The sequence below is a fragment of the Jaculus jaculus genome, chromosome 7 (assembly GCF_020740685.1).
Source record: "Jaculus jaculus isolate mJacJac1 chromosome 7, mJacJac1.mat.Y.cur, whole genome shotgun sequence".
Classification (NCBI taxonomy): domain Eukaryota; kingdom Metazoa; phylum Chordata; class Mammalia; order Rodentia; family Dipodidae; genus Jaculus; species Jaculus jaculus.
In genome coordinates, this window is record NC_059108.1 from 142,449,795 (window position 1) to 142,474,183 (window position 24,389).

The window sequence follows — 24,389 nt, forward strand, 5'->3', positions numbered from 1 at the left end:
TGTGTGTGTGTGTGTGTATGCGCGTGTGCGTGTGTGTACGTGTGTGCACATGAGCTCATCCTATGTGCACGTGCGTACAGGAGTATGCCAGGCCTCGGGCTCTTCTGCCTTATTTCCACGAGACAGGGTCTCTCACTGAGCCTGGAGCTCACCATGTTCCAGCTACACTGGCTGGCTATCAAGCCCCAGTGACCCTCCTGTCCCTGCCCCACTCAGTGCTGCAGTTACAAGCATGCTGGAGATTGAATCCAGGTCCTCATTCTTTTTAAAAATTTATTTGTTTGGGCTGGAGGGATGGCTTAGCGGTTAAGGCGTTTGCCTGCAAAGCCAAAGGACTCAGGTTCAAGTCCCCAGGACCCATGTCAGCCAGATGCACAAGGGGGCGCATGCATCTGGAGTTCGTTTGCAGTGGCTGGAGGCCCTGGCGTGCCCATTCTCTCTCCCTCTTTCTCTGTCACATAAATAAATAAGATATTTTAAATTATTTACTTATTTATTTATTTATGAGAGAGAGAGAGAATGGGTCAGGCCTCTAGCAGCTGCAAATGAACTCCAGATGCATGTGTATCTGGCTTACTTGGGTCCTGGGAAATCAAACCTGGGTCCTTTGGCTTTGCAGGCAAGTGTCTTAACCTCTAAGCCATCTCTCCAGGACCTCATTCTTTTTTAAAAAATATATTTATTTATTTATTTATTTGAGAAGGGGGCAGATGAGAAAGAGACTGGCACACCAGGGCCTCTAGACAGTGCAAACAAACTCTAGACGTACGTGCCACCTTGTGCATCTGGTTTATGTACGGACTGGAGAATCGAACCTGGGTCCTTAGGTAAGTGCCTTAACTGCTGAGGCATCTCTCCAGCCCCTCAGGTCCTCATTCTTGAGCAGCAAGCTCTCTTACACACTGAGCCATCTCTCCAGCCCTGATAGGTATAATTTTAAGAAAAGCCAGAAAGTCCATATTTCCTGGCTTTTAAATACAGCAACTTACTTAAGAGGACGAGAGAGAAAGAATGAGTGCTGGGCATGGTGGCACTTGCCCGTAATGTCAGCACTCAGAAACTGAGACAAATATCTTGAGTTCAAGGCTGGCCTACACTATATAAGGAGACCCTTGATCAAAACAAACGAAAGCAGGGCATGGTGGCTCATGCCTTTAATCCCAGCACTCTGGAGGCAGAGGTCAGAGGATCGCCATGAGTTCGAGGCCAGCCTGAGACTATATAGTGAATTCCAGATCAGCCTGGGCTACAGCAAGACCCTGACTAGAAAAATAAAAACAAAAAACAAAAACAAGAACAACAAAACACACACACACACACACACACACGCAGGAGAAAGATGGAGTTGGTGGGGGGGCGGGGTGCAGTGAGACCCAATTGTCTAGATTGACACTTATGAGCATTCATCTTAAGGGACTCATCTGTAGGCTGATGGTCAGCCCTGGCCTGATAGTTTACAACCTCTATCCCAAAAGGTCACCCAGACCAGCCTCCTTTGAACCCTTAAGCCCACTCCAGCCACTGCAGCATGGCCTGGAGGGAGGGAAGTGAAGGTTCGGTCCACTAGGGCAAAGTCGTGCCTGCACTGAGTATGCCGGAGTGAGGCTTCTGGCCTCCTCCACTCCTAAGTGAAAATGCATTCTCGACTATAGCAAGGTGCGGCCACCGGTCCACAGCAGCCCCACTGCAGCAGATGATCTGGGCAGCGCTCAGACTTGCAGAAAGAAAGGATAAGTGGACCAAGGAGGTTCAGCTGTCAGGAACTGCAGGACAGAAAGTGAAAGAAGGAAGAGCCTGGAGAGCAGACAGCCAGAGAGCAAAGCTCCTCAAAAAGCCACTGGCAAGAAAAGAAGAAGAGAGAAGAAGGAAGTCTCTCATAACTCAGGAGCAAATGTCCCCACGTTCCTGGCTGGTCATCAGCATGGGCACGATGCCACTTTCTGCCCGATAAGCTGCTGAGTTTTTATTCATGAGACTGACCGCTACCCGGCCTTTTATATCACATTTTAATTGGCTTCTTTTACCTCCTCCTCACCCAAGAGAGGAGGCCTCCATTTCCTTAGTTGGTAGTGCCAGTCTCAGTGGGTGTCACAGTGTTAGGCATACAGTTGGTGCTCAGCAGATGGATGGCAGACAAGTACTTGGCACCAAACCAGTTTAACATTTTGTCAACTATTAACGGAAGCCGTATCAGCCTAGAGCACTTTGTAATTCACAAACCTGTTACTTAATTCCTCTGATTTTTCTCTTATTGAGCTGGCTGGGTGAACGCTGGCTTCTGAATGGTGAGGGTCCAAGAACTGGGCTCTGACAGGGCTGCATGCACTCTCTGCTGGCTACAGAGATGCAGAGTTCAGCATGGCATGGGGCCATGGCACCAAAATGACCAAGCATTCTGGGCCGGGCTTCCTCACTGCAGAGAGCTCAGGTGAGCACCTGGGCAGCGTCTGGGGCACGCGAAGCAGCGCTGTCTAAGGGCAGAGCCTTTGACTCTGAAGTCACACTTGGTTAGTTGACTTCCCAGTGGGCGACACGGGCCCTGTTTTATCCCTGTGAGCATCATCTGTAACATGTCTATAACAGCAATAATGACTTCGTAGGGGTCTTGTGTGGGATGAGATACTTTACAGAAAGCCTAGGATGTGCCTGGTACCTAACTTGGATCAAGAGAGATAGGCTGGAGAGATGCCTCAATAGGTAAGGTGTTTTGCCTGCAAAGCCTAAGGACCTGGGTTCTATTCCCCAATACCCACATAAAGCCTGATGCACAAGGTGGCGCATGCATCTGGAGTTCGTTGGCAGTGGCTAGAGGCCCTGCCGCACCCATTCATTCATTCTCTCTCTCTCAAACAAATCAGATATGTTGTGATAGCAGCAACATGGCCATCACTGTCCAAGCATCAGCCCACCAGTGCCCAGCAATGCGGCCCTGAGTCGCTTCACCTCCCTCTTAACACCTCAAACGCTTCTCTACCGTGGGCCTGATCTGGCTCCAGGCTGGGTAAGGAGAGTGAAAGAGATCAAGTGTACTAAACACTCCAACCGCACCTACTTAGTACTTCATCAGTGCGAGTTGGTACCTTCAGCATGATTCCAGAAACTTTTCCGAGACTCAAATGCCAATGTGAAACTTCACCAAAGGCAGTTTGCCACACGCAGAGATCTTTGGGGGGGGGAAAAAAAAAAAGCCAGCTTTCTCAGCTGCCGAGTCCTCTGCCTACTGCTTCTGTTTTTACTCGCTCTAAGAACAGGCTTGGTCTGACCTTCTAGAGAGCACTGGGAGGTCAGGTGGGTTCTCAGGGTGGGGCCGGCCTTCCTCGATGAGGCCCGATGCTGCTGCTTCTCCATCGGCCTCTCGCCCTCGCGAGGCTGCAGTCTGACAGTAAGCGAGAACATGCAAATACAGCCTAAAAATGGCCCGCCGCGCTCACGGCCTGGACGGTACATCTCTGAGGGTGCCTGTGAGGACAGAGCGTCACTCTCAGGTACGAGGCATATGCCAGCCCTTTGGGGGTGGTTGTGAAATGTAAAAATATCCAACCCAAATAGAGGCTTTTTCCTCCAAAAAGGGAAGCTAGCTGCTCTAGGGCCTTTGGCGGAGACAAGATGTGGAAAACTCGACAGCTAGGCCAGCGCCCACTCGAGGGCATCTGGCTCCATCAACCCACTCACGGTCTCAGAGGGTCGATGACACTGCTCAGTTAGGGGGTGGTCTTAACGGCAAACGATACTGTGGAATGTTCCCAAAATGGGACACTTCGGGCTGGAGAGATGGAGTAGCGGTTAAGCGCTTGCCTGTGAAGCCTAAGGACCCCGGTTCGAGGCTCGGTTCCCCAGGTCCCACGTTAGCCAGATGCACAAGGGGGCGCACGCGTCTGGGGTTCGTTTGCAGAGGCTGGAAGCCCTGGCGCGCCCATTCTCTCTCTCTCACTCTCTATCTGCCTCTTTCTCTGTCTGTCACTCTCAAATAAATCAATAAAAATCTTTAAAAAAAAAAATGGGACACTTCCAGCTTTGAACCTGGGAAGGTGATGGGCAAAGGCCCCAAAGAAAAGGGCCCTCAAAAATCAAGTCAGAAAGGGTATAATCAAATCAACTTTCATCTTGGAATCAAAAGCCTAGGACATTCCTAGGCCAGGTATCTCAAGCATGAAGGGCTGCGGGAGGGACCAAGCAGTGGAGATTTAAATTAAAAACGGCAGCTGGGGGACAAGAAAGAGAAAGCCAAAAGTGACGGCAGGACCAAGCTCCTAGGGAGGGACCCGGGCCTGTGACACAAGGGAGCAGGGAGAAAATGAGGTGCTCACTCATTTAGCCCTTGAGGCACAGTGTGTGATCAGATCTCCCAAAAATTTTAGTTGGAATTTTTAAACATTTTATTTATTTACTTTGAGAGACAGAGAGAAAGAGGAAGATAGACACACAGAGAGAATGGTCATTCCAGGGCCTCTAGACACTGCAAACAAACAGCAGACACACGCGCCACCTTGTACATCTGGCTTTTGTGGGTACTGGGGAATCAAACCTGGGTCCTTAGACTTTGCAGGCAAGCACTTTAACCACTAAGCCATATTTCCAGCCCTGAAAAAAAAAAAAATTTTTTTTTTAAAGTGAAATGTTAGTTTGAGTTGTTTTGGAAATACTGAGCAGGCCAAAGAAAACATACTCGAGAGCCAGCTCCTGTCTGCAAACAAAAGAGCTGGCCACCCGCACCAAGCCCCCAGAAGCCCTTCCCTGAAGCTCTTATGACACTCACGGGAAGAACGGGAGCCAAGCCGAGCAAACTGCTCAGGTTCACAGTCCCAGACACCCCTCTTCTGGGAGCGCCTCTCTTCACAACCGCCAAGCTCCAAGCCTCCATCCAGGCACACCTTGGTCTAGGAACACTCCCTCCAAGCAGAGTCCCACACACCCAGTGCCCGACGCCTGGACCCAGCTTCCTCTCCACCGCTTACCCCTGGCTCCTGTGAGGTAGTGACTTCCCCATCAGGCTGCTAAGGCCCTGGCCAGGGTAGACTCTGGACAAATTGCCAGCCTGGGCAAGTGACTGAGCGTGCATTGCGCTGACTGCTGGGGACTTCTGCTGCTCACCAGTCCCTGGGGACAGCTGCTATAGGGCACATGGGGCTCCTAAGAGCAGCAGAGGTGCAAGGGACCTCAACAGGGGGTGCTCCATGTGTAGGTCCTCTGCCAACCTCCTTCTCAGGCACATGACGCTGAGGACTGAAGCCATTACCTAGCTGCTTAAGAGGGAGGCGGTATCACCCTTATTCCAAGTTCCTCGCTCAACTCCATATGGGGGCCCAAAGCGGGGAAGGCAGTAACATGACTAATGACCCTCACTTGTAAAGATAGCACTCATCACTGGTATGCCCCGCCCCCCTATATTTTTCAAAGAACACATACATCTCCATTATCTCCAGGGACCTTCTCAACACCCCCGAGAGATCACTAAGATACTATTGTTCATTATCATCACATCACCACTCTTCCGCTGCCGTTCAAGGAGCGGGTCACTTAAGCCTCCACCTCCAGCCTGGTGCTTCTCAAACTCTAATGCAGCCACGAGTCCCTCAGAGTTGTGGAGGGCAGACCTGACTCCGCAGGGAGAGAGAGGGTGAGGCCGGGCAGTCCTCATTTCTCCCGCTGGTGCTCACACCGTACTTGCAAGAGCAAGAGCCAAGTTTCCAAAGTGTGTTTAGGCCCAGATCTAGGACTGAAAGCTCAGGGTCCTGCCCCTGGGCTGTACCTGGGGGTCAGGGGTCGTACTCACCTCACTCTTCACGGGTTGGGGCCTCTTGCCCAGTTTCACCTCCAGGAAGTGCAAGGGCGCTATCATGGCCCCAATGTTGCGGATGTCGGCGTATTTCAGCTCCTCTGCAGTCAGGGCGGAGCTGGAGAGTCCGGAGAGGGGTCCGAGCCCCGGCAGAGAGCCCGCGGTCACGGAAGGGTCTGGGATCTGCCCAGGCATCATAGCAGGAAGAGCAGCGGGACGATCTGTAGGAGCAGGAGAGAGCAGGATGGCAGTCAGCCTGGGATAAGAGAACCTCCCAACTGCCAGTGCCCAACCCTTCTCTCCCCAGAGCCCCCCCAGATCCCTTCTCCTCCTCCCAGGTACTCTCCCTGTCCGTAAGTCCTTCCGGTGATGTGGGAAAACTTGACCCATGACCTCCAGCTAAGGTCATCCTTACCTGGCCCTGCAGGAGAGCTTGTCCCCTTTTAAAAGCAATGCTTAAGCTAATTGTGGGCAATGTTAATTGTGGGCGAAGTTTGCTCATCGCCAGTTCGGTATCAGGCCGTTTCTAGTTCTCCCACCTGCCTCACAGGACATGGCCAGGGGCCCCTGGCAGGAGAGAGGAGAGAGGAGGCAGCTCCTCAAGGCTCCTTAAGGCGGCCCACAGCTAAAACTGATGGGACTGGATTCCAAAGACAGGGGCTGCCTCTGAAGAGACTGAACTGAACGCTGGAGTCTCAAACACCTTCACACCTGTTCAAGAGGAAGCTATTTTTGGTCTGGCATGGTGCCTCCCCTCAAATCACACATCCTACTCTGCATACTTGTTAAGACACCCCGAGTATAAGATGAAGCGAGGTGAAGTTAGAGGTGACTGCGGAATGCGTGTCTGATGCCCGAGGAAGAGTCTGAGGCAAATGAGATGGAATTAATTAGCAATGTGCTTTCCCTGTGGAGCCTAGGACTAGAAAATTCCTCCAAGGTCTCTCCACTCTCAGAGCAAACGCATAGCTCTGCTAACTCCCAGAGGTTCACTAGACAGAGGCAGGGGCAGGCATGAAGGAGGAGGGCAAACACCAAAGAAATTCTTATTTCTTCCTCCCCTTCACTTGGGGGGGGGGGGGCGGTCATGGGTAAAACATGGTTATTTCAAGGCATAGGAAGCAAGAGGAAAATATTTCTTTGCATTACATCCAGACACGTCCAGTTCCCTGCCCAATCTATCCATCCATCCATTCATCCATCATCTATCCAATCTGACTGATGACCAGCTATTATGAGCCAACAGGCACTGTGGAGGTCAGGTGCAAAGTCATTTTGTAAGGAACATTCTAGTACAAAATTGTTCATGCATTCCAGCACTAAAAAGTAAATAATTTTTCTCTCTCTCTTCCCACCTGTGTGCATAGGTCCATAAAATCAAAACTTCCACGATCTTAGAAACCCTAACGGGTATCTTTATCCTACGCTTCCATATTTACTGGTTACTTTTGTGGAGAAGGACAGGGATGAGATGTCCACTGGGCCATCTTTCTCTGCTGGGCAGAGAGGGTTATGACATTTGGAAAGGACTATCCTCACACAGATGTGTGGAGAATAACCTGTACCACCTGCCCTCATTTGAAAGTTCTCAGATCCAGCTTGATGCCCACCAGAGATTCCACGTTGGCCAGCAAGAAAGGACACATTCTCTATTTCACCTCTGAGGGTGAAATTTTGTCTCCTACCCAAGTCCTGGCATCTTTCTCTATATCATGTGAGTGATTCTCACCCTCAAACCACAAAGACTCCACTTTTTAAAATTTAGTCATTGTGACTAAAGAAAAGTGCACATAGGGCTAGAGAAATGGCTCAGCCATTAAGGCACTTGCCTGCAAAGACGAATAGCCAGGTTCAATTCCCCAGTGCCCACATAATGTGAGATGCACAAAGTGACGCATGCATCTGGAGTTTGTTTGCAGTGGCTGGAGGCCCTAGCATGCCCATTCTCTGTCTCTCTCTGCTTGCAAATAAATAAATAAACAAACAAATAAATGGCTGGAGAAATGGCTTAGCGGTTAAGCACTTGCCTGTGAAGCCTAAGGACCCTGGTTCGAGGCTTGATTCTCCAGTACCCATGTAAGCCAGATGCACGAGGTGGCGCACGCGTCTGGAGTTTGTTTGCAGCTGCTGGAGGCCCTGATATACCCATTCTCTCTCTGCCTCTTTCTCTCTGTCACTCTCAAATAAATAAATAAAAATAAACAAAAAAATTAAATTAAAAATAAATAAATAGTGCACATAAATGGTGGATTGGCCATTTCCTCAACACTCTCACAGCCTCTGTCCACTGAGCCACCCCAAAGAGCCCCCACCTTGCACTCACATTGGTATTTGGTACCCAGACATTTTCACCTGTGCTCCGCCTCCTCTACCTCTAACACCTGGTCCCCGTCGGCCCCTCCTTCCTACCCCACATCCTCTTCCCACCTCCTGAGCACCCAGTGTCCCTTGGGCCACCTCAGAAAAGGAACCTGAGACTATATTCACACTGAGTGGCATTCTCATCGCTGGGGAAGGCCCTGTGCCTTCTAAACCACATCCTCATTTTGCACATGAGAAAGGTGAGGCTCAGAGACGTTAAATGACTTGCCCAAGGTCACACAGCTAGATGGTGCCAGAACCAAGGCTAAACTCCAGGTCCCTGGGTTTTAGAACTCTGACCTTTCCATTGACCCTCCTGGGGTCCAAGAGGTGTTAGTGCCTCAGCAGGCACCCACGGGTGGACATTCACCCAGGAGGCATAGGACAGGGTCACCCTCTTACCCCAAGGGCCCTCTACCTCTCATCCACAGAGATCCAGGTTTAGGGAGCCCTCCCCATCACGGCAGCCACAGAGAACAGCCCTGAGGCCTCTCTCCCACCGGGGTGCTCCATGTGCTGGTATCCACCCTGGAGGTGGCACCCAGGGTCAGTGAGAGTGGGTCCGTGGTACAGAGGGCCCGGGGCTGGCATGACAGGAAGCTGTTGCAGCACGCCCTGGGTGAGCTGCTCATCTCTCTGGCTGTCCTCCAGGGAGAACAGGAAAGGGACGGGTGCCAGGCTCCTGTGTGGCAAAGCTGTGCCAAGGCCCAGCCATGCCACCACCTGGCAAGCAGAGAGGTGACTTCAGGGGACAGGTGGCAGGCAGTCAAGGCTGGCTGTTTCTCTGCTGACCCCACTGCCTGGTATCATTTCGGACGCGGAAAGAATAATGAAGACAGACGCGAATGAGTGATTGAATGAATGATACATAACAGAGTAAACTTCACTGAGTGAGCGGGATGTAGATCTCTCTGGAAGCTTAGGGGCTTAGAACTATAATTTCACTTCCAGGTTATTCATTCCCACAGCACAGCAGAAACCCCAGGAGGCTTCGGCAGGGTTTTCCACCCCAGTCCTCCCTGAGAAATGGAAGCCAGACCCTCTCTGTTCCTGGAATAGTACGCTCTGTTTGCAGCTTGTTTATTTTCATACAGATGGTATACATGAGACTAGCAAATGCTCCCAATGTATAATGAATTTTCTGCTACTGGAACCCCCACCACAGGGTAGTCCCCCGTTGGAAATAAGTGGCCCCATAAATTCTTACCATTCCTGCTCCTCTGTGAACCCATCCCAAGGATAACCCTCCCCCAGGGGACCAGGCACCAGGCTTTTCTTTAAAGAAGCAAAATTCTGCGTACCACCCCCGCCCCCCCGCCGTCCCCCATACTTCCCCAGCAAGGGAGCCCCTAACAGCTCTGATGCAAACCACTAAGTCCTTAACACATGCCATTCCTAAGAGACAGCCAGCACTGACATTCCAGCTGTCTCCGGGGAGGGGGCAGGGTGGAGGAGCAAAGCAGCCAGCCAAAGGGATCCTCAGTAATTGCAAAGGGCCGGCTGGTGATCGGAGGCGGAAAGGCAACTTCGGTGATTTGGAAGATGAAACAATTTGATGTGATGTGGGGAAGAATCTGGAAAAGCAGGAGCGGGAAGGGCAAGGGGGGTGGCAGGGAAGTGAGGGGTGACGAGGAATAGCCAGGAGGAACTTAACCACTTCAAGGAAGACACAGGAAAGATGACAAGAGCTGAAATCATCTCCCAGACGGCTTGTTCCATACGGAAACAATTTGGTGGAAAAGGAGAACTATGAACTGAATACCGAATGCTCTTGAAGGACCTGGAGGGTTGGTTTTTTGTTTTTGTTTTGTTTTTTTTTCCCCTTTAGGGCCCAGGAGGTCTGAAACACAGATAGACACCCTCCAGGTCTCTCTTAGTAACTAGGATACATAAATACAGAGAAAGCTCCCTCTTAACATCGGAGAAACACTCAAATGGGGGTAAGGACGCTTGTGCCTCAAAATACAGGCCTAGGATCCAAAGTGACTTTGACAATTTGGGACACTGACCAGGAGTAAGTTGCAAGCTAGCCAATGATGCAAAGCTGGGGAATGCCCAAATCCAAGATGACAAGCCTGGTTTGAATAAGACAGAAGGAGCTGAAAAGGCCAATGTAGACCGTAAGGCTGTGCAGAGGGTCTGATGCAGCTCCCTGAAAGCCAGTTGAAGAAAACAGACAGATGGATCCACAGGAAAGAACTAGAGGAAAGGATCAAGTGTTTGTACATCTCTGCTCTGAGTTCCTTGGGAACTGGAAGGAACACAGTTGGGTGCTGCACTGTACACGCAGAAAAGCAAAACCACAGAGTCTTTCCAGGCCAAAAATATCTGCCCGCAGAAATTAACATGAAGAGTCATTGCAACTGAAAAAAAAAAAAAAGTGGAGATAACCTACTCAGCCTTTCCTCTTCTTGTTTACTGTATGCAAAGTGATAAAAATACAATGTGTCTTTTTGTGATGGGAATGTCTGTAAATCACAGCCCTGCTTTTTGGCAAGTCACACTCTCCTTATTGAAAGTGCCCAGCAGTCAGCATCTTCACCTAGAATAGCAAAAACAGGCTTTTAGGAAAATGAGAGCTGGAGAGATGGCTCAGTGGTTAAGCTGTTTGCTTGCAAAGCCTAACAACCCAGGTTTGATTCCCCAGAACCGACATAAAGCCAGACGCACAAAGTGGCGCTTGCATCTGGAGTTCCTTTGCAGTGGCTGGAGGCCCTGGCATGCCCATTCTTTCTGTCTCTCTTCTGCTATCTCTCTCTGCTTGCAAATAAATAAATAAAAAGTAAAAACACAAACAAACAAACAAAACAGGGGGGTTGGAGAGATGGTGGCTCAGTGGTTTAAGGTGCTTGCCTGGAAAGCCTAATGACCTGGGTCCTCAGTACCCAAGTAAAGCCAGATGCATAAAGTGGCACATGCATTCTGGAGTTCATTTGCAGTGGCTAGAGACCCCAGTGCACCCATTCGTTCTCTCCCTCTCCCTCCTCTCTTCCTGTCTCTATGAGTATAAATAAGTAAATCAACAAATATATACATATTTTTTAAATGTAAAAAGAGGGCTAGGGAGATGGTTCAGTCAGTAAAGTACGTGCCTCACGGCAGGAGGACCCGAGTTCTATCCCAGAGCCCAGGCAAATGCCAGGCACCACGAACACCGCCTGTTAACAGTCGCACCAGGAAAGTGGAGACAGGAGGATCACTGGAGCTCCCTGTGGACCAGTGAATCAATCTGTGAGAGACTCGGTCTCAACACCCTAGATTTTCCTCTGGCCTCCACCCATGGACTCGCTGGGCTTGTGCACCCACATGCATGCACGCTCATGCACACCATATACACACCAGAACAACAACAACAAAAGACTAAGAGAAACTGAGGCCCCACTCATGAACACTCTGCTATAGTTAAAAAAAAGGTAAAAAAAAAAAAAAAAAAAGGTGTAAGTGAGGCTGTGAAATCCCAGATGGGCAACAAGCTTGGGAAGGGTGCACGGGAGTAGAGATGGCCAAGGAAAGAGGAGGTAGGAAGGACAGAGCAAGGAGAGCAAGCCTGGGGTGCAAGAATGGGGTGGCAGTCAAGGGCAGGGAGGCAGAATCTGAAGATCTAGCAGGTGGGAGGCTTGCGAAATGGGGCCTGGAAGATTCCCAGGAGGGTAGAGGATGTCCAGGCAGGACTCTGGGGGAGGAGGTGGGGGGCAGAAAGGTGACAGGCCAGTGATCACACAAGTCTAGCTGTCATGAATCTTGGAGGCAAGTGAGGCACAGCGAGGTGAGGAAATTTGCAAGGCACACCAGAGCAAGCAAGGAGCCCCAGGCCTGAGACTAGTCAGAGGTCACGATGTCTCTCCTGCAACCTGGATGGCAGATCAGCCAGCCTCCAAAACTTAAGACGGCAAGGAGCAAGAAGTTGGAGGAAGAACTAAGGGCAGGGAGCAGGGGAGACACTTGAAGAGACTCGGCTGGCAGAGCAGTGGGAGGAAGCTACGCAGCCAGGCCAGGTGGCCCAATGGTGACTCCTCGCTCCGCTCCTGGCCAGCCGCGTGACCTTAGGCAAATCCGTAACCTCTCTGTGCATCACTTTCTTCAACTACAAAGCGATAATAACAACATTTACCCTTGCGAGCGTACCAAGAAGATTTAATAAACTAATATTCGGAAAGCACCTGGTACAGTGCCTACACGTGGTAAGGGGAAACTGAGGCTGGCACAGGGCCTTCCCTCCCATGGGGGCACTGGTGCCAGATGACTCTTCAAGGTCCTGGCTCAATCGCTGCCATCTAGCCATAGGCTCCCTTTCCCACAGACAAGAAGACTCTACCCATGGGATGGCCAGCTCTCCTACTTCCCAGCCTTAAGCCCCAAGAAAGCATCCAGCTTGCACCGCAACAGTGAACTGCAGAACAGAAAGGAAGGGCGCTGGGTCAGGGCTGGGTACAAAGGTGCAGAAATCAGGCCCGGCACTTGCAGGTGGCCTTGGTTTCTCCTAAGGTTTCCGGCACCCTGCAGGCCACAGCTCACTAGCCACAGGCACCACCAACACTCCAGCACTGCATCGGTTGGGAAGGGTCCCTTCTCAGGCCGTCACAGGAAGACAGAGCGGGGCAGCTGGGGTCAGGAGAATCCGCAGCATCTCGCAGGCATGATTCCTGCAGAGTTGTCCCAGCCATGGAAGAAACGGGCCCCAATCCTCCAGCAGACTTATTCTCTTCCAAGACCAGGGAAATGCTCTGCACAAGACCCTGCCTGTGAACACAGTTTTGTCTTCCGCTTCATGTAGGCTCTCAATAAATGGTATCAAGTCATTTCTGCCAGGACCTATATCCAAAGCCACAAGAAGCTAAGAAGATCCTCCCACAAAACAAGCTTTCTCTTCTCTCCTGCCTTACTTCAGCTCTGTCTCTTGGTGCCAGGGCTTAATAACATAATGCAGGACACAGACACATGTATGATGCGTGTGAGGACTGCATTGATACTTTAAAAAAAAAAAAAAAAAAGCTGCCGGCCACCATCACATCCCATGGACTGCGGCCAAAACCAGACTCAACGGTGGGCTCTGGTTGGGCCTCCCACGGGCAGCAGCAAGTGCGAAGAAAAAGACTGGAAATTCCAAGCCTGGGTCACTAAGGCATTTGTCTCTGTTGAGTTTTGACAAACCACACACAGACACACATACAACCCCCCCCCCATACACACACACACACACACACACACACAGGCACACACGGGGAGCTTGGCAGCCCCTGAGTTCCAGAGCTGGTAACACAAGCCACGGAACTGACTGCCAAGACAAGCAACGGAGCGAGCCAGGCCCAGTTTCATTGGCCACCATATGCTGCATATGGCCCGGGACGCAGCCCAAACAGTGTTCTCACCCTCCTCAAAGGCATAGGAGACCCTCTGTTTTCAAACACACCTCCACAGAGCCTTAATTAAAGGAAAATGGAAAAATAATGTGCCTGCTGCTCTCCCTCTGCCTACAGAGGTACTTGCACACACATACCCGGGTACACTCACTCTATTTTTCTCTTCCTTCCATAATTCATTCACATGGAAAAAAAAAAAAAGCACACTGCATCCTGCTTCAGAAAAGAATGTAGCTCGCCCTCAGCCCTGGCTCCAGTGGCTCAAGTAGAGGAAGCTGAATGGGCCTGGAGTCTGGTGGTCCCTTCCTTTCCAGAGTGGAGCCTGAAACAGAGATGAGGGAACTGGAACACTGGTAACCCTGAGACAAACAAGGCCCAGAACAGTCAAGCTCTATGGAGTCTCTGCAGGTTGGGAAAGGTGTCCACACATCCTGCAAACAGGTGGTAGACCGGCAACAGACCCAGAGGAGTCATATTCCCTGGTGGCTACAAAACCTGGCAGAGGATGAGTAGGGACACGCTCTTGGCCAAGCCTTTCCTAAAGGGCACTGTCATCATGATGAACACACCTCCTTGGAGGTGGCTGCAACCAACCTAGAAAAACCCCAGGCGCTTCCAACCCCAGTCCTTCCTGCAGGTTTTCAAATCACACGGAACCCAGCTCTCCAGGAAGATTCTCCAGCTGCCCGCTTCTCTGAATCCAGGCCAGTGTGGAGGGGGAACAGAGGAGGCTTTGAGAACTCCATCCTCCCCGCTTTAAGCAAAGCGAAACCTCAAGCACCCAGAGGTACAAGAATAGTTCTTGTTTCTCTTCCCTAGACCTCAGGTTTCTGTAAAATCAGAGCCAAGCTCACACCGGATCCCTGCTTAAACTCTCCCCTAGAAACCTGCCCAGGGAGATAACCCTTCCATGCGAGCTACATGCAGGCTTGCTGGAAAGGCACTGAGAGCAATGAGACATGATTTAAAAACCCTCGGGGAAGGGGAACTGGGAGGTGGTGAAGACCGCTCCTAGCAGCCTTAAACGACAAGCAGGTACTCAGCCACAGCATAGACCTGCAGTTTCTCACGCTCCTCCAAATAAGACCCTGGGGACAATGAACCAAGATTTAACTCAGGATAGAGAGAGCGCGCACAAACCCTTCTCAGACAGACTCCAGTCACAGCCCCATGCCCTAGATGGTACCTAGGACCTGGTGGCACTTTACTTAAAGGCTTCACAATCTTGCAATTGGAGCTGACCCAGGTGGTGGTTAAACCCCACTCACCTTGCACCAGACTCTCTACCTCCAGCCCCAAATGGCCCATCCATCCATCCATCCATCCATCCCTGCAAACGAGCCAAGACCTCCCAAGCTTGCCAGCTACTCCAGGGACTCAGGCAAAGCGTTACTCCTGAGTCCAGGGAACTAGATGAAAGGCCAACCTCCTTGGAGAAGAGAACCTTCTAAACTGGACTGGTTACCTTAAGAAGCCTGCTGACCTCCTTACGTAACCTGGCGTGGGAGATGGGGGAGTTGGAGGGGACCTGGTCCAAACCCGAGGCTCCCTCCAAATCCACCCAGAACCCCAGAGCAATGGTCCTGAGAGAAGCCTTCTTCCGAGGACACCTTCCCCAATGCCCTCCTCCAGGACTTGCGGAGCCGCTGGAAGGAGGTTGGGACGCGATCTGCCACCAGCAGGTCCCAGTCACCACCCCCGCGCCCGCGCGCGCCCACTCAAAAGCCATCGAACCTTTCTGACCCCCACCCTCACTACCCCAACACTTCTCCCATCCATCCCGCGGTCCGAGCACAGCACCTCCCCCACGGGGGGAGGACAGCCAGGAGAGACCGCGAGGGAGCTCCCCGGCTGCCTGGGCAGCGGAGCCAGCAATCCCGGCCAGTACAGACCGGGGATGGGATGGGAGGCGAGGGGAGCGGGAAGCCGAGCGGCTGCAGAGCTCCCGCGGTCCCGGGGCTGCACGAGCCTCCGGCGGGGCGCATTCCCCGGGGTGTCCGCGCGCGCCCGCCCCGCCCCGCCCCTCCCGGCCCTGCGCGCCCCCCCCCCACAACTCCTTCCTCCCCTCCCACCATCCTCCGCCACCGTCGCCGTTGCACCCACCGTGCAGAAGCCGCGGACGGAGGCGGCGCCCCCGGGGTCAGGGCCCGGCGGCACGAGCCGTGGCCGCTCCGCGCCGCTGCCGCCCGGTGCCCAGGCCCGTCCCGGTCCGGGAGCCCGCCGCGGCGCCAGCCCCGCCGCCGCTGCAGCGTCCGCCGCCAGCGCCGCCCCCCCCGCCCCCCGTCGCGGCCGCCGACAGCGTCCCTCCCGCAGGCAGTGGCGGGCGGCGGGACGGGTTGCATCAGCCCCGGCTATATAGCGGGCCCCGGGCGGCGGGGAGGGGTCGGGAATGCGGAACCGGCGGAGCTGCCAGCTGCGCGCGTCACGGGGGTGGCGGGGCGGGGGGGGGGGGGTGGACGGAGAGGAAAGGGGAGGGAGGCGGGCCGGGAGGGGAGGGCGTGGGGATCGGCCGCTTCGCACCCACTGACCTTCACCTCCCCCGCCGCCGCCGCCGCCGCCGCCGCCGGCGTCCTCCTCGTCCTCTCCCCGGTCCTCCGCCGGCCAGCGCTCGCGCTCCGCGGGCCCATCGCCGCGCCATGCGCTCCCACCCCGCGGCGGCCCCGGAGCGCGCGAGCGAGCGGGACGCGCCGGGAGGTTATGTAAGCGCGTCCCCCGCGCGGGCCCGCAGGCCGGCAGGAGAAGGCGCTGGCCGCCCCGGTGCGGAGCCCCTTCCCGCTCAGCCCGGCCTGGACCGTCTTCCTCGGTTCTGGGCGCTCTTCCCCAAAGCCAGAACCAGAGCGGCGTCCCTGGAAGCTGCAGGATCGTGTAAGCCTGGTTGGTTTTCCCGTGGAGGAGCATGGGCAGAGGGTGAGGGCACTTGGGGCCCTCTACCCTACTGCCCACTGGCCACCAGAGCGCCATGAAGTCCGGAGGCTGCGCACTGAAACCCCGAGACCTCAGGGCTGGAGTTGACTCCTGAGACCCACCGCGGCGTGTCGGTAGGCTGGCCCAATCTGACCCCAGTGGCGAGCTTCCCTCTCCTCCTTGACGGACGCAGCGAGGAGCAGACCTCCGAAGAGCTTCTTCCTCAATAGGACTCCCATGGCCAGCTCCACACCCTCCTCCCAGCCCCCAAGAGAAATGGGAGACTCCAGAAGAGATGTGACATTCCTGGCGCGCTCCTGGCCTCAAAGGCCACAATCAATGTACACACCTCAGGCAGAATTGTGGCCACTGAGACCCCAGTCACCTCCTGCCTGCAGAGTTCTGGGTGACCGGCTTAGCCCCCTTACCTTTTTCCGCCTAAGCCAAAGAGGGCATTCAGCCCAGCGGGCATCCACAGTCGTGACCTTCAATGTTTTTTCTCAGATTGGTGGCAGGTCTTCACCCATATGAGAAAGGAAGTGAAAGAAAAAGTCATGTCTTCTTGGAGTTCAGATGCTCAGCGTGCAAGAAACAAGACAGGCAGAGGGAAGCGCGTGCGCCAAGCCCCATAACTACTCCTCAAGTGCGTGGAAGGGACCCCTTCTCCTTCCATCCCCCCCCCCCCCCGTTGGCCCTGAAGTCTTTCTGCGTGGGAGAACTAGCCTCGTGGAAAGACAAGACCAAGTTTCAATGTCATGGCCGGTCCATTTTCACCATCACCATCAGCAACCTCCCTCACACCAAATAAAAAAGAAGTAAGAAAGTCAGGCCCTGAAAGAACACACATTGGGAAGAGAGTAGTAATTTGATAGTCTGGTGGAAGAGTGTACTTCTCAGTCCCAGAAAAGCCAGTGACACCTTCACGACATCTCAACCGCGAGAGCTGGGTACCCGGGAACTGCCTTACAGTATGTTTCTCCTGCAAGGCCGGCATCTGGATGTTTGTGAGGCAGAAAACACAGAAAAGGAGCAAAGTTACTTGATGTGTCTTCTGCTGGGACCTTGAAAAAAAAAAAAAAAAACAAACCTACTGATCTCCCCGGAAGGTCTAATAGTGGATGGTTAAAGCTGGTCCTCTCTAGGGCCTCTTTTGGACCATTTCTGGGCCACTGGCAATTCTACCAGGCCTTGGCTTCCTCCACAAATGAAATATGCTTCAAGGGTGGCACCAAGGAGTGACCTTTCTCCCCATTACATCCATTAGGTGGCCTCTGATATTTGATATAATGCTTTTCAATTCTATATAGGATGCTAGCAAACACAGCTCAAGATCGTCCGTCTAAGCCATACTGCTCTCTAGCAGGTCCCTCTGGTGTAGTTGCTGCCTCGGGGAGAGACTGTAAGAAAAGGCTGTAAGTGGACCCTTTTGTGTAGACAGGGACCTGCTTCTCCCTGCAGTCACCCTTTGCGACTGATCTACCTCTGGCCCTTAGGGAGATGATGGCCCGGCCTATGGCAGTTTGAATTCAGGTATCGTATCTCCTGCAAATAGAAAAGTCCTGATTAAGTCACAGAGGCCTGACCTGGGGCCGAGGGGTGATTCAGGCACTGCCACATACCCCAGGTGAGACTTGTGAGAAGTTTGTAGATCTGCTAGGAAGAGAAGCTGGCAGAAGCCACCACAGGAAAGGGGTCTACTGAGAGTAACACTAATGCAAAGAGGAACCAGGCCGCAGGAGGAGAGACAGATAGGGTGTAAGTGACACTGAGCCCTGCATCCAGCCAGGTCTGCCATTACCCTTGCTTCTGGAGTCTTTACTTAAAGGAATCAGTAAACAGTCACTTACCTAAGGCAGCTTGAGCTTAGGTTTCCTGTTACTTGCTACTTAAAAAGTCCTCATTGGGGCTGGAGCGATGGCTCAGAGGTTAAGGCACTTGCCTGCAAAGCCTAAGGACCAGGGTTTGATTCCCTAGTATTCACATAAAGCCAGATGCACAAAGTAGTGCATGTGTCGTGTCTGGAGTTTGCAGTGGCAGGAGGCCCTGGCATGCCCATTCTCACTCTCTTTCAAACAAATAAATAATTAAATTAAATATTTTATTTTAAAAGTCCTCGTTAACTCACTGGGTGTTTTATCGCCAATTTCCTTGGACTATTTTGTTTTAAAGGTTAGTGGACATTGATGAAACCCAAGCTCTTTGCAGAGGAAAAGTGAAGTAATGAGGGAAAACAATTAATTCCCCAGAACTATTCTTCTAGTATCAAAGAGCAAATAATTCTGAGGAATCTACCAATCAACTCACCTTTAGGGTCAGTATTTATTGAAAATCTGTTATATGCCTGTGATGTACATGAAGATAATGGTTCCTCATCTGTCCCTATCTCCCATCTAGTTAGGAAATCCCAGTTCAAAGTGAGTGAACAGGGCTGGAGAGATGTCTCAGAGGTTAAGGCACTTGCCTGCAAAGCCTAGCAACCAGGGTTCAATTCCTTAGTACCCTTGTGAAGCCAGATGCCCAAAGTGGTGCATGCATCTGGAGTTTGTTTACAGCAGCTAGAGGCGTTGGTGTGCCCATTCTCTCTGTCTCTGTCCCCTCCCACCGCTTACAAATAAATTAAAAAAAAAAATTTTAAGTGAATGAGTGAGGGCTGGAGAGATGGCTTAGCAGTTAAGGCACTTGCCTGCAAAGCCAAAGGACCTAGGTTCGATTCCCCAGGACCCATGTAAGTCAGATGCACAAGGTAGCGCATGTGTCTGAAGTTCATTTGCAGTGGCTGGAGGCCCTGGTATGCCCATTCTTTTTCTCTCTATCTGCCTCTCCCTCTCTCTCTCTCTAATAAATAAATAATTTTTTTCTCAGTTATACTTTATTTATTTATCTGTCCACTAATGTTTTACTTGAAAATAACAAGACACCAAAATCTTGCTTAGAATTAGCACTCAGTTCCTCAAAAGGCTTACAGAATGAACTATAAGGGCAACCAATCTAAGCCTAATCAGATGTCTAATGTATGATTTATGATATTTATGATGCATTTATATAAATAAATAATTTTTTAAAGTGAACAAACAGCCAGCCCAGGCATAGCTAAGGCCTAATAATGTGGCATGGACATGGGCATTGTCAGAATCCAGGCAGGATCACTGCTCCTCTCTCCACTCCCACGGTATAGACCAAAGGTGAAAACTGCAAATGCTCCTAAACTTATGCTGGGGTTGTGTTGTAACAAACTCACCATAAATCGAAATCATCATAAGTCAAAGATACATTAATAAACCTAATTTATGTCGAGCGTGGTGGTACATGCCTTTAATCCCAGCACTTGGGAGGTAGAGGTAGGAGGATTGCCATGAGTTCAAGGCCACCCTGAGATGACATAGTGAATTCCAGGTCAGCCTGAGCTAGAGTGAAACCCTACCTCAAAATAAACAAAAACAAAAAAAAAAAATTTTTTTTTTTTACTTATTTATTTGAGAGAGAGAAAAAGAGGCAGAGGGAGAGAGAGAGAGAGAATATGGAAACACCAGGGCCTCTAGCCACTGCAAACGAACTCCAGACTTATGTGCCACTTTGTGCATCTGGCTTTCTATGGGTACTGGGGAATCGAATCTAGGTCGTTAGGCTTTGTAGGTAAGCTGAATCATCTCTCCAGCCCCCTGAGTCTTTCTTAATCCAATCAAATTGACAATTCAAATTAAGTACCATAGCCTTAAGATTCTTCCTCCTCTTCCTGTACTTCTCCTACCAAAGTTTCTAATTTCTCTTTTAAAACAATCAAAACTAGCCAGGCATGGTGGCGCATGCCTTTAGTCCCAGAATTTGGCAGGCAGAAGTAGGTGGATTGTTGTGAGTTCAAGGCCAGCCGGAGACTTCATAGTGAATTCTGGGTCAGTCTGGGCTAGTATGAGACCCTACCTCAAAAAAAAAAGTAAAAAATAAAATAAAACAATCAAAACTAGACATCATTGAACATATATGAACACACATGCACACACAGGCTAGGCTTTGATGTGGTATCAAACATCCCCCAAAACCCATTGACAACATACGAAAGCCTACTTGTCACTCACATAAGACAGCTGTGGATGGAGGTGAGTCCTAAATGTGATGGCTCTGTATTATACCTCCATGTCCACTGGTGTCACCAGGGCAGGCAGAGAGAGAAGTAGAGAGGACCAGCAGTTAAGTCATTCCTCCTGGACTGATTGACATCACCATAGTTTGCATTTCATTGACCTAAGCAAGTCATACTGCCAATCTTGATTTCAAAGAAATTCGGTCTTCCCATGGACGGAGAAGACCAGGAACCAGTGAGCAGTTACTTTGGTCACTCTCCTATGGCTGTGATGGGCTAGAAGGCAATCGAAGCTACCCTGTGAGATGGAGTGTAACCCCCCCCCCCCCGTTTTAAACAGTCATTACCCATCCCACTTCTACCATGGACACTGCCTGCCCACACCCTGAGGATATTTGATTTCGCAAGTCCTAGGATAGATAAAGCCAGTCTCAGTATCAGTCTACCATATGTCCCTAATGATACATGGAGTTATTGTTCCAAAGACATATTTCCTCTGCTTAAAATAAAAACAAAAAGATATGCCATAGAACATTCTTAGCAGGAAAGGCGGGATGGTATGATGACGTCGAACAGGACGTTGAGGCCAGCTGTTATTTATTCTGTGAAGCAGAGACCCATTTATGAAGACTTCTCTCTCCAGCTCTTCCCTTGATCAGCCAGGCACCTCCCTCCCTCTCCTTAAGATGGAAATGATATGATAGTGACTTCAAGAAGGTTCAAGTTTTTGGGCTGGAGAGATGGCTTAGTGGTTAAGCGCTTGCCTATGAAGCCTAAGGACCCCGGTTTGAGGCTCGATTCCTCAGGACCCACGTTAGCCAGATGAACCAGGGGGCGCGTGCGTCTGTAGTTCGTTTCAGTGGCTGGAGGCCCTGGCGCACTCATCTCTCTATATATATCTGTCTCTTTCTCTCTGTGTCTGTTGCTCTCAAATAAATAAATAAAAAATAAACAAAAAAAGAAGGTCAAAGTTTTTTTTTAATATTTTTTATTGACAACTTCCCATAATTGTAAACAATATCCCATGGGAATTCCCTCCCTCCCCCCACTTTCTCCTTTGAAACTCCATTCTCCATCACACCTCTTCCCCCTCTCAATCAGTTTCTCTTTTATTTTGATATCATGATCTTTCCTTTCCTTCCTCTTATGATGGTCTTGTGTACGTAGTGTCAGGGACTGTGAGGTCATGGATATCCAGGCCATTTTGTGTCTGGAGGAGCACATCGTAGGTAGTCCTACCCTTTCTTTGGCTCTTATATTCTTTCTGCTACCTCTTTCACAATGGACCCTAAGCAATGGAGGTATGATTGAGATATTTCAGTGCTGAGCACTCCTTTGTCACTTCTTCTCAGCACCATGATGCCTTCTGAGTCATCCCAAGGTCACTGCCATCTGAAAGGAGAAGGTTCTCTAGCCAAAAGTGAAAGTAGCATTAATATATGGGTATGAACATTAAGAGAAGTGCTTACTGGGCAGTTTGGTGAGCATAGTATATACTTTTAGCCAGACAGCAGCAGACGTTACACTCCTAGAGCTCATGACTACCCCTGTTGTAGGTTTTCAGTATCAGGGATGTATTCCCTCCCATGGAGTGGGCCTCCAAGCAAAGTAGAGGGCTGTTGGTTTCCCCCATAACAGATGTGCCACTACTACATCCTTCGGCTCATTTGGCCTGGCTGGCCACATTTAAAGCTTCAGTGTCTACTGTTGAGTGTCTTCACTGGTAATTTCTCTCTCTCCCATTGAACTGCATGCAGTATGGCTTTTTCTAGCTTTCTGTCAGCTGGCCTACATGGAAGAGGTTTTCACCTCAGCTCCAGTAGGGTTTCTCAGTGACCTTGCAGCCCAAGTATGTGCAGTAGAAGGTTAAAGTTTATAGAGCTGAAGGAGTTTTTAAGGCTTGTTTGGTTAAGTGCTTGCCTGTTAAAGCCCAAGGACCCAGGTGTAATTCTCCAGTAACCATGTAAGCCAGGTGCACAAGGTGGCACATGTGTCTGGAGTTCATTTGCAGTGGCTGGAGGCCCTGGCACATCCATTCTCTCTCTCCTAAATAAATAAATATTTTTAAAGAGGGTTAAAGCTTTTTAAATTCACATAAATCTAGCTATATACACAGAGATGTTTGTATTTACACGTTTCTGTGACTGGGGATGTTGAAGGATTTGTGATTGGGAAAGGGAAAGTTTCTGTCTTCTACTTTCTAATAACAACCCAGGAGATTTTTGTAAATCATTTGTAAAGGTTTAAGATGAGGAGATGGCTCCGTCAAGAAGGTGTTTTTTTGTGCAAGCACGAAGGCCTGAGTTCGCATCCCTAGCACCCATGTAAAAGCCAGCTGGGTCAACACATACCTATAACCCCAGCACTGGGGAGGTGGAACTAGGACAATCCTTAGGGCTTGCTGGATCACTTGTCTGGTCAAACTGGTGAGGTGGAGAGCAACCGGCGAAGACACCCAACATCAACCTCTGGGCTCCACACACACTGAAAACATATGCACACTCACCTACACACATGTGCTCCCACACACAAACACCACGTGCAAAAAAAAAGAGGACTAAACCAGTACCCATAGAAACGCAGCCATTGCTAGGAAAACCCCAGCAACATCTCACAAATGCTCTACCACAGCGAGGCTGAAGAGAGAGTAACTTTTCAGATTCAATCGTGGGGATGGCAGGGTAGGAGAGAGAAGTGTGGTGCGTACACACAGTTCTTTGCAGCATTCCTTTCTGGGAGAGCCCTCCTCTCCTCCCCCCCCCTCCTGGTGGCCCCAAGAGGTGTCAGTCCTCACGCCTTTTCATCCCAACCCACAGGTAGGCGTATCATAATTTGCATGTGAAATGTCCCCAAAGGCTCATGTTTTTGAATCCTTGGTCTCCAGTCAATGGGCTATTTTGGGGGAATTTAGAAACTTCCCAGGGAGATGAGCTTTAGCCTTGGAGGAAGTAGGTCACTGCACCTCAGTCCCTGCCCACTCCTGGCCTCACTTTCTGCTCCCAGGTGGGCTAGGAACAGCCTCTTCCATGCACTTCTCCCACCAAGGGCTCAGTGGCTCTCACAAGCCTTCCCGGCCTCTGGGTGGACTGAAACCTGAAACTGTGAACCAAAATCAATCTTTCCTCCCTTAAGTTGTTTCTGTCAGGAGGCTGTGGTCACAGCAACACAAATGTAACTAATCGGGGGTGTGAATATATATGTACACAGTGTACGTGTATGTATATGTGTGTGTGTTTGTGTGTAATTTTTTTTAACTTGAGAGAAAGAGAGAATGGGAGTGTCAGGGCTTCTAGCTGCTGCAAATGAACTCCAGACGCATGTGCCACCTTGTGCATCTGGATTACTTGGGTACTGGGGGATCCAACCTGGGTCCTTTGGCTTTGCTAACAAGTGCTATAACTGTTAAGCCACATTTCCAGCCTGCTCCTTTCTTTTAAAACTCCATTGTAGTAAGGTAGGTCATGGCTGTTGGTGGCCATTTTTCCTATCATGTGTCAAAGTCTAACCCAAAAAGAGACCAGCACACAGAAAAAGAAAGAAAGAACGAAAGTCAAGACATGTAAACAGATAAATAGCACAAGATCATCATTTGAGCCACGGAGTGTAATACACCATGAAAACAAGTGAATTCATTCTTTCGATAGTGTGGTGATGGAGTCAATCTCTCCCCTCTCTCTCTCTCTCTCTCTGTCTCTCTTCTCCCTCCTCTCCCCCTCCTCCCCCTTGTCCCTCACTCTCACTTAGATAGTTTGTGTTGGGTTTTCTGACACTTGCCAGCAAGAGAATGCTGAAGAGTACGTAAAGAAAACGATCCAAAGTCAAGCATGTAAAGGATTGCTGAGCAGACTCCACGGAATTTTATCTGTTTCTATTCTTGCTCCTCCATCAAATGCCACTCAGCCCCTGAGAG

The 24,389-nt window shown here is 50.7% G+C and overlaps 1 protein-coding gene across 3 annotated transcripts in view; it reads right to left on the reverse strand.

The window, feature by feature from the left end:
* The window catches only part of Jdp2 (Jun dimerization protein 2), a 52,818-nt gene extending 36,737 nt beyond the window's left edge, over positions 1 to 16,081 (reverse strand). The window contains exons 1-2 of one of the 3 annotated variants that reach the window (XM_045154570.1): positions 16,026 to 16,081; positions 5,774 to 5,997 (exon numbers count right to left, since the gene is read on the reverse strand). In XM_045154570.1, coding sequence (XP_045010505.1) covers positions 5,774 to 5,974 — 201 coding nt within the window. In that variant the 5' untranslated portion in view covers positions 5,975 to 5,997; positions 16,026 to 16,081. Of the gene's footprint in view, positions 1 to 5,773; positions 5,998 to 14,962; positions 15,153 to 15,600; positions 15,669 to 16,025 lie in introns of those variants that run through there. The other 2 variants (XM_045154569.1, XM_045154568.1) reach the window with 2 other exon arrangements.
* Between the last annotated feature and the right edge of the window lie 8,308 nt (positions 16,082 to 24,389).